The sequence below is a fragment of the Vipera ursinii genome (genome assembly GCF_947247035.1).
Source record: "Vipera ursinii genome assembly, chromosome: 1".
NCBI lineage: Eukaryota > Metazoa > Chordata > Lepidosauria > Squamata > Viperidae > Vipera > Vipera ursinii.
Genome location: NC_139512.1, coordinates 67,487,494 through 67,503,253, shown reverse-complemented (window position 1 = coordinate 67,503,253; position 15,760 = coordinate 67,487,494). Strand labels below are relative to the sequence as shown.

Here is a 15,760-nt window from a genome sequence, read left to right as displayed (position 1 = left end):
GGGTTGTCCCTGACATTCCAACAGGGCCGGTCATAGGCTGGAACAGAACAGTCACCAAAGGCAGAGGTGGGGTTTGCAAACACTATGCTAAATCATAGTTATTGACTACCATTATTGTCTTTATGTAAAAGACTAAGCCATAATAAGCCAGATATTATGGTTACAATCTATAATGGATGAATTAATACAACTCTCTAAACCAAAATAACATAATATTTTAATGCAATGTACGAACCAGGACTATATATTCCTCAATACCAATTGAATGCTACTGTCCTTGTCCATCTATTGAATAGATATATTTAATCACTTATGCCTCTGTAAAGAAGCATATGTAACTTGAAAACCTTAAAACATGAATATGTATATGCTATTCAAACAAAATGGAATATACAGTATGCAATTGTTTTGGAATCTTTTGACAGATTTAAACAGCTGCAAGAATTAGGTCAGAAGGTTGCAGATAGTTCATCCAACATTGGATCTCCTGATGTTGGTGAATATATAGACAGAGTTGCTCAAGGAAGGAATGAGCTGGATGAGTTGTGGACAGAGCGAATGAAGAAGCTACAGGAAAATCTAGAACTGCAGAAATTCATCAAAGAAGTTGATTCAATCCTTGCTGCTATCTCCAGTCATGAGGCCTTTCTTCAGACTGATAATCTTGGGGTAAATAATAATGATTTTATTTTAAATTTAGACTGGAATTTATTTATAGGGAATCCTCGACTTACAATCACAACTGAACCCAAAATTTCTGTTGCTATGTGAAATAGCTGTTCAATTAATTTTGCCCCATTTTGCAACCTTTCTTGCCATAGTTGTTAAGTGAATCACTACAGTGCTTAAGTTAGTAACATGGCTGTTAAGTGAATCTGGCTTCCCCAGTGACTTTACTTGTTGGAAGGTCTCAAAAGGGGATCACATAATCCTGGGACACTACAACCATCATAAATATGAACCAGTTAGCAAGCGTCCAAATTTTGATCGCATGACCATGGGGATGCTGCAGTGGTCATAAGTGTGAAAAACAGTCACTTTTATCAGTTAAATTGTAACTTTGAACAGTCACTAAATGAACTGTTGTAACTCAAGGACTACCTGTCTTTACAAAGCTTATATACTTCATAGAACTCCAGACTGCTTAACAATAACGATTAAAAATACAGAACTAATCACTTCAAACCAACATACAAATAAATATAAATAATAACAAGGCATTCCGTCCATTTTAAGTTAACAAAAAGAACACAATGAGCCACAAAATGCCCTGTTTTACAAAATACATTCATGCTTTACAAAATACTCTCAGGGTGGTCGAAAGGTGCAGCTCTAGAGGCAGAAGAAGTGTTTTCAGACCGATATCCCCTGTTCTGACTCAAGGTCAGGAATCTAAGCTTTGCCTCCATATTTGTACACCCAGGACAGGCAAATTCCACTCAAGTGGTCTCAGAACTTCATAACCACTGAAGCGAACGGAGAATAATAGCAGTTCAACACCATCTAGCATCATCGTTAAGAATGTTAATTAAATTAATTAAATTCTAGGGGAGGCAAATAAGCACTCTTAAATTATTGTTACATTACCCTCAACCAGCTAGCTCAGGTTTCAGAGCATTCACGTGTTCTAGAGATAGACATAAAATAACATGGGGATATCATAACTCTTATGCTCTTTCCTTCAGGATCACGTGGATTCAACTCGGAGTCTCCTGAAGCGACATGAGGATTTTGAACAAGTGCTGCTGGTGTTGAAACGTCGAGCAAATGCAGCCAATGGCCAAGGAGAGCAGCTAATAGAAAGGGGTCATTTTGCTTTTGACAGGTATGTCGTCTGAGAACTACAAAAGAGGAGAGACTGTGAGACTGCACAAACCTATTATCAAGAAGCTCATAAATTCCTCCCCTTGACCTGAATGTGTGTCTGTGTGCATGCTGTTAAATAAGGGAGTGAACTCAGGAAAACAAATAAATTATCTTTTTCAGAAGCTGGCTTAGTATTAGTGTTGACAAGATGATTTATATTTTTGCAAGCTATTTCATTGCAATTGAAATGCACTTTAAAAACTTAATAACAAATGTAATTGCTTCATCTCTCTATAGAATATAGCAGCTTCTGCATTTTATTCACTCTTCTGCTGAATAAAATGGACCACCAATATTCTCTTAAGCTTTCAAAATGGCTTTACAGTACATTGAAAGCAGTAGTCTGGATAGATCATGTCTGAAGAGAGCCATTTCTCTCATTATATAACTAAAACCTTCTGAATTATCAATGCTTGAGAAGATGAAAATCAGGGGAGCATTTCTCAAAAATAGTTCGTTGTTTTTCTTGTTTCTCAGTTGGAAGCTCAAAGGAGGAGAGGTGAGAATTACTCTTGTGCTTATTGTGTCCTGCCCTTTTTCCTCTTTCTCATTCAATCTTATGGGGGGGATTCACCCTTGCAGAAATTAAAGATCAATAATATTGTGTAGTGGGTCAAACGCAAGGAAGAGATGCCAGCCGGAGTACGTGTTCAGCTCTTTATTGGAGGGGGTAGCGTACTGAGGAATGAGGGTTACCTGGCCTCCTTAAATACCTAGCCAGGTAAGCGGACAGCCAATGGGGTTGGCCCTAGGTTTCCCGCCGAAACTGGGTTTCCTGCCAAAACCCTTCAGGCCAACGCCCCCTGGTGGCTGTTGCTATGCAGGTGCCTGCCTACATAACAAATAACGTTCTCATTGAGGGACTTTAGGCTTTTTTTTAATCTTTCTTCTTTATCAAATCAGCAAGGAAATGCCTGAGTATGTCCAGTGATTCATACTGTAATGGGTTTTTCCCATGTTGTAATTAAATTCTGAGGAAAGACTCACCAGGGAAAGTCAACCTATTGGGCTTCTTCAGATCATCAAGTATCATCAGAGAGCCAAAAAAGTAATAGAGACAATGATACCAGAAAAAACAATTGCTGCCACTAGATACCAATAAATACAACACCTTAAGAAATTCTAAGCAGCCTACACATAAAGGGGGAAAAAAACCAGAAGCTTTTACAGTAGGGGAAGAAACAGCTTGTGGGAACACAAATTTTGGCATTGTATTAATTTTAATGGCTAGTGCAGGGGTAGGCAACCTCGGCTCTTTTATGACTCATGGACTTCAATTCCCAGAATTCCTGAAGTCCATAAGTCATAAAAGAGCCGAGGTTGCCTACCCCTGGGCTAGTGCAAACCATGAAGAGACCTGTTATCTGAAATGAGTCCACTGAGCAGCATAAAGCACACCACTTGGATTAACCGTGCCTCAGTTTCCCTTAGCCACACAAAGAAAACTTTGCAATCTTGACAGTGTGAGTTCTGTAACTCCATCTGCTTATTGTTAAGTATCATTTATTTCAGATAAAGCCCAGCATATAGCACTAATAAGATTCAGAATCATTATGATGAATTAGTTTGATAGAAAATTTATGAAATTAAAAACAATGATAATCATTCTTGAATTTGAAATATGCTATTAAGTTCGTAAAAGGAATTTGTATAACAGTAACTTTTCTTCTTTTAACCAGAAAAATCAAACATATTTGCTGTAGTAAAGGTAAAATTAATAGTAAATTAAATGGTAATAATGTACATGGGTCACCAGAATTATGGGAGTTGAGACACACTGTATTTAGCCTCAACACCTATAATTCTATTTATAGAGGTCATGATAGCTATTTTCCTATTTCTCTTTCTGTTCCCTCCCACTCCTCCAGAATGTTTTTTCAAGAAAATGAAGCATCTGTTACTTCTTCTGCAGGATTAAGAAAACAATGGTTACCTTATGTGAAAGATGGAAAATGCTCATAAATAAATATGAGCAGAGAAAAAGGAGGCTATTACATTCTCTTCTACTACAGGTCAGAATATTGATGTGTTGCAGACTATTTGTAGAAAGTTTGAACTTATCACTCTGAACTATGCATTTTCCAACTCATCATACTTCATCTCAATCTGACTGTGGTGTTATATGTCGTATTAAATCAGAAGTATATAAAACCAGTGACCCCCAGGATCACATGTGGCCTCCAAATTCTGAATTTTGTTAGTGAATTATAAAATACATGTATACTTAAACCCCTGGCAGAATGGAAAATGATTAAATGTAAGAACTATATTTAATTTAAATGAAATGTAGAAGTAATTTTGTCTCTTTCTCACCCTCTATTTTATGGAGAATGACTCATAGCATGCCACTGAAAGGCCAGGTGTGCCCTCAGCCCAGAAAAGTTGTACATTCCTGTCAGCTAAGTTATATTATGTTTGTTTGATCTTGGCTTAACTTGACATGGTAATAGACAGTCTACATATACAGACAAAAGGCATATGTTACACTTCTTTTATTTAATGCATTTAAATTTTGTTTACTGAGACTTATATGTCTCTCCACTTCCAAGTGACTTTGAGTAGCTCACATTTCAAATACAGAAATTGGGTTAAAACTTGATCTTAAAACTAATAATAATTTATTAGAAGAGTTTGCCAGATGGCAGGAGAAGGCACACTCCCAGGGTCCCAACAGCTGAAATTGTACCAATAAAGGAGAATATTTGTAGCTCACAGCACTGATGATGTTACCTAGTTTGAGAAATAAAATATCTGCAAGAACCAACCAAGATCAACCAAGCTCAGAAAGCACCAAGGACCCCCCTCAGATGAAATTGTGCAATTGAAAGAACACAAAGTAAACCAACCCTGCAAGATCAAATTGATACTATGGGAGACCAAAAAAAAAATCAATACAACATTCTACAGCAGGGGTGTCAAACTGCCTGCCCGTGGGCCGGCTGCATCATGCAGAGGCCACACCCACCCCAGCTCCCGCATTGCAAAAAAAGTTGAAATACGTTGCGACACATTATGTGACGTGGTACGTTTGGCACCCGTGTTCTACAGGCACCATCTCTGCAAGGAAATGAAACACATTGATATCCCAAAGGCACATAAGAAGAGCCAGATCATAAATGCTTTCTAGAGTTAAGGCTACTCTGATCTTCAGATATATGCTTGTTCCCAGTTGAAATATCACAGTTCTAAATGTTTCCCTCATTTAAAACTATCTCTGTGTAGGCCAGGTTACAACTTCATATTTTGATAGCTTTAACATGAGAAAACACTGAGTTTTCTGATCATTCACTGGGACTGTAAAAGGCAGCTTGAACATTCATTTGAAACTGGGCCATATATTTATTTATTTTTATTTATTTTATTTTAATTCCATTTATATCCCGCCCTTCTCCGAAGACTCAGGGCGGCTTACAAGCTTAGCAGTAGCCTAAAGAACAGGTATAAAATACTTAAATTTTCTAGGCAAAGGATGTTTTATTTATTTTATTTAAATAACTGATAGAAACAATCTAAAAGTAAGGTCTTCTTCAAGCCAAGCTCAGTTCCTGGTGACTTAATGACACATACATCTAGTTTTCCTTGTCATTAATATAGAAGTGGTTTGCCACTATCTTCTTCCAGGATGTATTTTCCATTTCCCACTCTATCTATGGATTTTCTGACAATCTCCTATCCATGTACAAATCCAATTTTTTTAAAAAACAAATCAGACAAGATAAGGTGTTTGCTGCCACCCACTGGAGCAGCAATGATCAAAGGAGTCTTTATATATATATATATTGAATATATTATATTTTACATTTAACTGTAGTTATTTACATAAAAAGATAAACATTATATATGTTTAGCTGAAGAGCCAGCGCTTGCCCGAGGACGTCTCCGTGGTCATGTGGCCAGCATGACTAGATGCCAAAGGTGCACCTTCCCACCGTAGTGGTCCCTATTTTTCTACTTGCATTTAAAACTGCTAGGTTGGCAGAAGCTGGGACGAGTAACAGGCACTCGCTCTGTTACGTGGCACTCAGGATTCGACCCGCCAACCTGCCAACCATCTGATCAACAAAGTCAGCGTCCTAACCCACTGAGCCACCGCGTCCCTGTATATATATATATATGTGTGTGTGTGTGTGTGTGTGTGTGTAATGTTTGTTAAGCATTCAGAATACACTTGCTTAGTCCCAGACACGGGACAAATCTTATTTCCTGTTTCAGCCTAGCCCAAGGCCATCTCCATCTCATATTTAACCTTTTTAAAACAGCAAATCCAGAAATCACCATTTCATTTTTTTCCCATTTTCAAGAAAAAGTCCATAAAAGGCTTCCAGTCTTTTATGAAAGTATTTTTGGTCTTAGGAGTCTTTAATATGCTAGATGTAAGATACAGTACACTGTATTGTCCACTCAAGTACTGAAAATCTAATATATACAATTGCAGGAGTTCATTCGTGACACTGCTGAGCTCCTGGTATGGATGGAAGAAAAATACAAGATAGCATCAGATGAGTCTTATCGTGACCCAACAAATATCTTACGGAAGCTGAAAAGGCATGAGGCTGCGGAACAAGAAATGATGGCCAATAAGAAGCATTTTATGGGGCTGATGACGGTAAGGTGATCTCATGCAGGTAGAAAGATGACTAGTAGAAGGGCCAGGAATTTGTTACTCTTTGGCTAATGAGAGAATTATAAAATTACATACAGAGATTCTATGCAAATTGCTAAGATACAACTAAGAAGAAAATAAGCTTATGTCCATGTACCCAAAATACAGTGTTGAATCTTGGAAGACTTCCATACTAGCAGTTTGTAGCCTCGTGCAAACCATCACATTAATAATATTATAGAAGACTTCATATTACCACAACAATAGCAGGTTGATTCTATAAATCACTAGTGACAATTTTCTCTAAAATTCCTGCAAAACCTGTGTTTATTTTTTTAAAAGAAAATTAAAATGAGAATCAGATTTCTAATATTCAGCTTAAGACTGCATGGTCAGTTTAGAAGCTTCATCATTTAGGTGCTTTCAAATTGGATGTATCAACATATGAGTGCACATCTTGACAATGCAAGTGAATGAATGATTGAAGAATTTCTCTGGAGCAGAAAACAACAACAGTATTTTAATTTTTCATGTCTAGTTCTTTAATATCACTGAAACATAACATATAGAGCTATCAACAATCTATGAATTTATATTTTTGTACCTATCCAGAACAACCTAGATTACACCATTTTATAACTTCTGATCTTAAATCTACACCTTCACTTTTCCTGCACACATTCATCAAATCTACTTGCAGGATCATTCAAATCAATCATTACCAGATTACCAAAACTGATTTCTTCTACTCCTCATACCTTTCACATACAGTAGCTCATTTTAGATTACCAGCATTAATCATAACCATGTTACAAACATGTTCTGTACTAACAAGAAAGACAATACTGGTCAGTTTGAGCACATTTTGGCTAAAATGCCATAAGTGCAATCAAAGTCAATTTTACCTCAGGCATGGATTTAGTATTCTAATGCATGCTAGCATGTCTAATTCAGAGACTACCTTCCAAGTCAGATACTGTTACCCATAATGCACCTCCTAGGAAGTAGGCCAGTGTGTCTTCACTCAAGGTGTAGAGTTGTAATATTATTGTTATTGATAACTGATGATCAACAATTGGTGTGAGGGATGAAGATTTATACTATACATGCAATTTCTCTGAATAAAGATCAGCAAGTAGAAATAGCCATTATTTTTTGGGATATCAAGAGAAATGTTTTTGACTAAATGTATTGTGTTCCTCTAGGCTGGAAATCAACTGGTACAAAATGACCACTATGCTGCAGATTCCATTCAGGACAAAATGTCAGAAATAAAGAAGAAATGGGAGAAGCTCTACAGCAAGATGATAGAACATGGAGATAAACTGAGGCAGGCTGGCCAGCAGGAACAACTGATGGAGCTTCTTGAGGTCAGGAGTAATGCATGAGGGAATTATTTATTACAGTTAAATTTAAAATAACCTCCAAATACTAAAATATCTAAGACAGTATATAAAGGCCTTGTGACATTACAGAAATTGAAGAGCAACTTTTAATTTCCCTTAGGTTCCCTGTAGCCAGTTACTACATGTAAGCCCCCCAAAATTTAGCAAGATCAAATCCAGTCCAGTCTGAAAGCAAAAAGACAGAAGCATTGCATTGGGAAGACTTGGAAAGTTTTCTAAAGTGGGCATAATACAGTGAGCACTACCTGTATTTGTATCTGATCTCTACATTTTCTTCTTTAGGATGCTGACGAGAAGATAGAGAAGATAGAGAGGATGCTTCGAAATGCAGAATTGGGTCATGATTTGCGTTCCAGTCGCAATTTACTCAAGGAGCATAGACAGCTAGAAAACGAAATGCAAGGCCTGGCTGAGAAAATGAATTCCATTGTGTCTCAGGCCAAGAGTGTAGCTACACATCATTTCAATAGAGAGAGGATTCTTGATGAGACCCAGAGTTATCTGGAAAGGTGAGCTACTCTTCTTTCAGGGATCAGAAAACTAAAGGCTACTTTTAAACTAGAGCAAATTACTATACAAAGCAGGGAGCAGAAAAAACTACTAGCATGCTACAGTGACTGAATACTGAGGTTGGCTGTCAGAAAAGTCAATGAGACAAGTCATTCTTCCATTCTTCTATGGAAGCATAACAAGACATGTTTTCACCTTAATCAGCCTCACAGGGTTTTTTGTAGCAATAAAATATTTTAAATATTAAATATTCAATTAATTAATTAAATATTTAAATGTTAAAGTTAAATACTTGCTAAGAGAAAAGAGACAATCTGTGGCCCTTGGTCTTCAGGCAGCCTCAGAGAAAATTTTTTGGTAGTCCCCAGAACATTTATTTATTTGTTAAGGAGATTTATATGGCCACCCAATTCCTACCTGTACGATTCTCAGCTTGCCTGGCTGAATTTCAGTAGAAACCTTAATTTGACTTGTCTCATTTAAAGCAAGAAAAAAGTATGAAATAGGTACATCACGTTTCTTTGGTTTAGCACACTTAATGTATACCTTTAAACTTTCTGTGCACATCCTCATCAAATAATCACCCACAATCAGGTGACCTTTACTATGTGACATTTTTATGTCCTTGGAGACCAATAAATAAATAAATAACCAAAAAATGCTGTTTGCAATCACTCCAAAAGTTTATTTATTTATTTATTTTATTTTTTTCTGGAAAACACTGCATAAGAAAATATAGCAAATTACACAAAAGCAATACATTCAAATTAAAATTGCCACGTATACCATAGATTGGATAATTATAATGTAAAATAGTTTTGGAAAATGCTCCTAGGTATATTTTTATATAAATGTCCTTGCTGTTTTCTCTTCTTGTCTAACATTATTACTTTACTAATAGTAGTAATGGCATTAGAACTAATAGGACTAAACAATTAAAAATGTTTAGTCAGTGAGGAATCCTAAGGATTCTTTTTAAATATACAGATTTGAACAGCCTTTTTTAAACATCTAATTTACAGATTTGATTCCCTCCAAAAACCTCTTGCGGAGAGGGGGCATCTGTTGGAGGCAAGTGTGGGGCTGTTTCAGTTCTACCATTACCACGACATGGAAATGACATGGATTAATGAGCGAATGCCCATTGCCAATTCCACAATCCAAGGAAAATCTTTAAACGAGGCTCAAAGCTTGCTACAGAAGCAGAGGGTAAGTCTTCAATTATGATGGTTTTTTCTGAAAGTTGGACTGGGGGCTTTCAAAACCATTTCACTTTTTAGATTTGGATTAGCAGCTCCTTCTCCAGTCAGATAGAAAACTTACCAGGAGCAAGGATTCAGCCTACCCAAATATCAGTCCCACATTAGACACAATTCTAAAAACAAAACAAAGCAGGTACTCCGCTTTGCTTACTTACTGTAAGCTTACTATTTTGATTGACACCTGCAAGGTGGTCAAGAGCCATAGACAAATGTAGTGTAAGTGAGCCAAGAACTTGGCACTGAAATATTCATGAATTTTATTTATTTTTTATTTGTTTGTTTGGTATCTTGCCTTTATTATTTAATAAGTAACTCAAAGCAACCTTGAGTTGCTTAATTCCTTCCTTCCTCCTCCTATTCTCGCCACAACAACCCCGTGAGATGAGTTGGGCTGAGAGATAGTGATCGGCCCAAAGTCACCCAGTCTTCCATGCTTAAGGTAGGACTAGAATTCACTCTCCTGGTTTCCAGCACCTTAACCAGTATACCAAACTGGGTCTTTTTAAAATGTTGCTGGGGACCAGTTTCAAAACATTATCACTATCATGCATTAGGTTTAAATCATGAAAATTATATACCTGAAATTAAAAATCAACTAATTCTCCCTAGTCAGTTTGGGTGGTCTTGCTGTGCCAAGATATTTTTACAATTACATAAACAATTGGTTTGGGGTTTGCTTTTGTCTTTGGAAAATTGTGCAAAACACCTTAACTCAGCAATATGCAGAAAATGAAATACTGTATATGTTCAAACTTAGCACTGGCGATTAGTAGAACATTTTTAATTTTTTGTGTTTATTTCATTAGATGAGTAATTAAACTATTATTAAAAATTAAACTATTATTAAAAATAGAAAAGCAAATTAAAATATCTTGAAAAGTGGTAAAACTTGAAATTTTCTAGGCAGCAATAAAAATGAACGTACTATACAATATTAGCTTTTTATTTCAAATTTAAGCATCAATTTAAGTTTTAGAAAACCTTGCAGAATTGGCAAAGAATGATAAACAAATTTCTATGGAGTGGGAAAAAGCCATGAATAAGATTTAAAATTTTGCAATATTTATAAAGATTGCGTTTCCTAACCTTAAATTTGATGCCGAATGTCTATCATGGTTAAAAGAATGCATAAAATTCCAGTACAGTAAAATATCAATCACAGAAGAAGCTGCCTTACACAATAGACTTCTAAGGTATTTACGGTATAAGGAAATAAAAGAAGAAAAAAATCTGAAATGATACATTATAAAGCAAAGTTTGTTAAATATACGAAATTTTTAAAAACAAGAATAAGCCATCATCAATATCTTTCACTTTGTTATCAAATGCCTTTAATTTCAGCAGCATTTATAATAAGAATTAATCACATATACCAATATTATTTAGTTTGTTATTATACAAATTTATATGGCTACCCAGTTCACACATAAGAGACGACTCCAGACAGCTTACAATGCATCATTAAAAATCACAACTCCTCGCCAACTCCTCGTCTGCCATGGCAGCAGTAATATGGTGCTTCTATACTCAGGAAACAGTTTAAAACACATTTGATTTAATCCAAATAAATTATTGCTCAGCAGTTCAAAACCAAACATTTCCAAATGTCGCTTAGGTTTTATCAAAAGCAATTAGATAAATTGTCAATATCTATAATTTATTTTATACATGGAAGTGGAAATTCCATGTTGAGAACTTTAGGCAACATTTCAAAAAGAATTCCCATTATCTTCCTGGGGAAGTTTCTGATCAACTTCTTTATCATTTCTGTATGCAGATATCTTTGGCAGAACAGTGATGGCCAGGTCATCAACATTGTTCCTGCCATCAAAGAAATATTAGAGACAATAGATGCATTTAGTAAAGTTTCCCTTCAGAACGAATATAAGAGTTTCAGGAATCCATTTTTTCTCTCTTCTGGTTCAGAGATCTTATATCTGTGGTTGTAAGACATAAGAACACACACTAGGAGCAGGTAATTTTTTTTTAACATTTGAGTCCAAAAAATAACTCCGTAAACGTTAGGCTTTGAAAAATAGGACATAGACTCAAAGTTCCTCTCTGATTGCTTCTTTTGGCTATTTGTCCTGTCTCTCACTTTTCCATCACCTTTCTGCCTGTTTTTCTCCCAGGAATTACAGGTTGAAGTGAAAGCCCACAAACAGCAAATCTCCAGGGTTCTAGAAAAGGGGAATGCTATGGCAGAAGATATGTGTAAGTCTTCTAGGAGAATCAAAGAAAAGTGCCAGGAACTGAGCAAAAACTGGGCAGAGCTGGAAGAAGCATGTGATAAAAAAATAAAGCAACTGCAGCAGTCAGTTGTTTACTATCAGGTAAATATTTTTTTAATGTTGTAAGCCACCCAGAGACATTGGATACAAGAAGGGTGGTAAATATATAAATCCTAAATCCTTTTTCTCCATCCCTTTTGAGTTAAAAGACTCTGGGCCATATTTTTCCCATCCTTCAAAATAAGGGATAGCTGCCTTGTCTTTGTATGACGATTCTGTTTTGCCTGAGTTGATTTCTTCCTGCTACACTTGCTTCAGCAATTACAAAGGCCAACAGGGATATACTGTATATCTTACTTTTTTTCTTGTTGAAAAAGGAAGGACTTCTTTCTGACCTTGCTCAATTGTTCTTATTTTGAGTATGTCTTCTCACAGTAGTTTCAGCTTTATAAGTTCCTTGGCATTGTCTCTTGCAGGAGTCGCCAAGTTATTTTGCTTTGCACTGAATGTTTAATCTCTGACTTTGTATGTAATTAATATATGTCATTCTTTTAGCAGTCTTTTCATTTAATATTGAGAGTGCAAAAAACACTTTTTCATAGAACTAATCTGTGAAAGTTAGTGCCTCTTATGTTTACTTAATATCACCATACTTTTCATTTTTAAAGCTCTTAATGGATACTTGGGACCTAGAGAATTGGGTGGCAGAGAAGCTTTCACTGGTCACCAACAAAGATTGTGGTAATGATGAAGCCTCAACTCTTAACCATATAACAAAACATAAGGTAACCTATCTACAGACTATGAACAATGCAGGATTACTGAGATGTTGAATAGTTGCATTCCTAGCAACTAAATACCTACTGTATACAATGTGGAGACTAAACTTAAAATGTTGATGCTTAATTAGTATGGGAAATTCATATTCCCTTTGAACTATATTGTGTTCAGACAGTAATATTAACTCTACATGAAGTATTTTTTAAAATGATATCTAGTCCACCATATTCCTGTTGATAAACCAGTCAACATTATCATTACATATTGGGTTCTTGGTGGTCTCTGAGTCTGAGTCTGTTCCTGTTCCTGTTTCATTTCCAAATTAAGAAATATCAGTGCATGAGGTCAAGGAGAACAAGTAAATCCAAAAGTGAAAGAGAATTCCTGAAGACATAGTTCTCTGATGAGTCAGCCATTAATAGATATATTAAGATAAACTCAGTCTATAAACCATTCAAGAAAAGAAGTAATCAAAGGTCAAACACTCACATACCTATTAACCAATATTAGATAATCAAGAACAACCAGATAAACAAGAACAAGAAAGAAGAAACAATGCCCCACCCAAAAAGCATTTAAGAAGAAATAATACTCCAATCAAGGGTATTAGTAGGAGAAGTTACCATATTATATATAAACAGTCAGAAAATTATATTCCCCCATGAACTGATGATGTTATTTAACCTACTAAGGAAACTTCTTCTAGAAAAGAAGCAAGCTTAGAGAACACCAAGAGTTCAACAATTCAGCTTTGAATATTTTCCACCATGGACTACCCAACACCTTGTTCAAAGTTCAAAGAAATAATACATTTGGCCACCTTCAAGTTTATTTCAACTTCCTGTGTCTATATGGTTATTCACATCATCTATGTATTTTTAATTGTTTTGAACAATAGCAACACATCAAAGGACATGGAAAGGCAATAACACTAATCTATTGATGAATAATTTCCACATATACTCTACAAGGCTCTAGACAGGTTTTCCCCTCTTAAATATGTCCAACCTATTATATATAGTTCTGTACAGTCCTGAAATAAACCTAGTATGGTATTTCAATCTCACTGTAGAAAAATATTGCTGAATGCCCAAGCAACTGCAAACTAACAACTAAAGAATACAGTTGCTCTATTGAGACTATGATCAGAGTGTTCTCTCACAGATGATAAATTTTGCAAGAAAACATGTACTTTTATCAAGTCAGTTAGAGGCATCACCTTCATATGTACCTTATTAGGATCAACAGTTTTCAAACAGTAATTGATTCTGAAAAACAACTTATTTGTCTTTAACTCTGTACAGAGTTACCACAAACTCGCTTCTTTCTCAGGAAATCCTATATCAGGGGTGTCAAACTCAATTTCATTGAGGGCCATATCAGCATTGAGGTTGCCCTTAGGGGGCTGGGTGGGTATGGCCTGGGTGGGCGTGCCCTACTGGGTGGGCGTGGCTAGAGTGCGTATGGCCTACTGGGTGGGCATGGCCAGCTCTACATCGTTCGCATCAAGGGTGCCTATGGGGGCCCGGGCAGGAGTGGGAGAGATCTGATAGTCTCTGGCAGAAGGAGGGTCTCTGGGCCAGGGCCAAGGCAGTGGGGGCCGTTCCCTCACTCTTTCCAGGATGGCTTTGTGGGCCACATGAAACCACTTTGTGGGCCAGATCTGGCCCCCGGGCCTTGTGTTTGACATGTCTGTCCTATATAAACAACTTGCTTCTACTTACATATAGTTTATGCTTTCCCCACCCCTGCCCCCGTCAGTACATTATTTATGTACTTAATCTGTTTTTACAATGGCTTCGAACAAACTCCTTGGAAAACTCATGTAAGTGGCTTTTATCTTCTTTTATATGTATTGAATGTGGCTTCAGTTAGATCTGACATTGTCTGCTAATTTGGGGTTCCTGAATCACTTTTGCACCTTAAGTAAAACTGGATAGCTTTTTATCATTGTTGAATGTTCTAAGTTTTCTCATCAACTGGTACTTATTTTGGGTCAGGCTCTAGAACATGAAATTGACATTTATCAGAACTTAGTCATGGAACTAGAGGAAACTGCCAAAACTCTACCACTTTCAGACTCTATCCACTACGATGAAGTTGATATGCCTCAAAGACAGGTCCACACAAAGCTTCAAAAACTACAAACATTGGCCAAAGCAAGGTAGGGGAGGAAAAAAAGACTGTGTGATCCAATTGTATATTTTCTTGTTAGCTTTCTTTTCTTTTCTTTTCTTTTCTTCTTTTCTTTTCATCAGGAAGTGAGTTTCAATCATACAATGTGAAAATCAGTGGGAGGCTTCTAAATTTTTGTGTCTGTTGGTTTTATATTGCTTTGCCAGAGAGCACAATCCTAATAATTCAGTAGGACATAATCACACCTCATGGCTGCAGAGGCAAAAAAAATGCATATGCATCTATGCTGTCATGAAGGAATGTTGCATCATCATTGGTTTCTACCTAATCATATGTTTTGCTTCATATACAACAAGGTGCAAGTGTTTGCCCTCTTCATGGAAATGACCTTGGCTTAAAAAAAATAGGCAATTCATAAGAAAGCAGGGAAGCAGGAAATTGTGCTTAGTCATGGGATTATGCCACAGCCAATTTCACATATGCAGCATCCATCTATATCAGAGGAACTTCCTTTTGTGGCTTTTTTTCAGAGGAAGATTTATTTTTGAACTGATGCAACCTCTTCACACTTAATTAATGATGCCACATTTTTACTAATATTGTTCTTATTGGAGTTGTAACCCATTCAGAGTCACATCTACAAGAAGGGCAACCTTATAATCCACTCATATTTTTATAGCATTCTTCATATCATTTTCCCCCATTAATTGAAGAAGTCTGACTTTTTTAAAGGAGGAAAGTTGAGGAAGGCAAAGTAAAGGTAAAAGGTAAAGGTTCCCCCGCACATGCATGCTAGTCGTTTCCGACTCTAGGGGCCGGTGCTCATCTCCGTTTCAAAGCCAAAGAGCCAGCGCTTGTCCGAGGACGTCTCCGTGGTCATGTGGCCGGCATGACTAGACGCCAAAGGCGCACGGAACGCTGTTACCTTCCCACCGCAGTGGTCCCTATTTTTCTACTTGCATTTTT

General features: G+C 36.6%; 1 protein-coding gene across 1 annotated transcript in view; it reads left to right on the top strand.

Annotated features, from left to right (window-relative positions):
• Positions 1–15,760, top strand: part of SPTBN5 (spectrin beta, non-erythrocytic 5) — a gene marked incomplete at both ends in the record, with an annotated part of 118,472 nt that overhangs the window by 25,926 nt on the left and 76,786 nt on the right. Inside the window, 10 exons of the mRNA XM_083355348.1 lie at positions 426–669; positions 1,686–1,825; positions 3,779–3,878; positions 6,302–6,472; positions 7,675–7,839; positions 8,158–8,384; positions 9,408–9,594; positions 11,780–11,980; positions 12,547–12,663; positions 14,659–14,822. Of these exons, the coding sequence (XP_083211474.1) occupies positions 426–669; positions 1,686–1,825; positions 3,779–3,878; positions 6,302–6,472; positions 7,675–7,839; positions 8,158–8,384; positions 9,408–9,594; positions 11,780–11,980; positions 12,547–12,663; positions 14,659–14,822 (1,716 nt within the window). The remainder of the gene's footprint in view (positions 1–425; positions 670–1,685; positions 1,826–3,778; positions 3,879–6,301; positions 6,473–7,674; positions 7,840–8,157; positions 8,385–9,407; positions 9,595–11,779; positions 11,981–12,546; positions 12,664–14,658; positions 14,823–15,760) is intronic.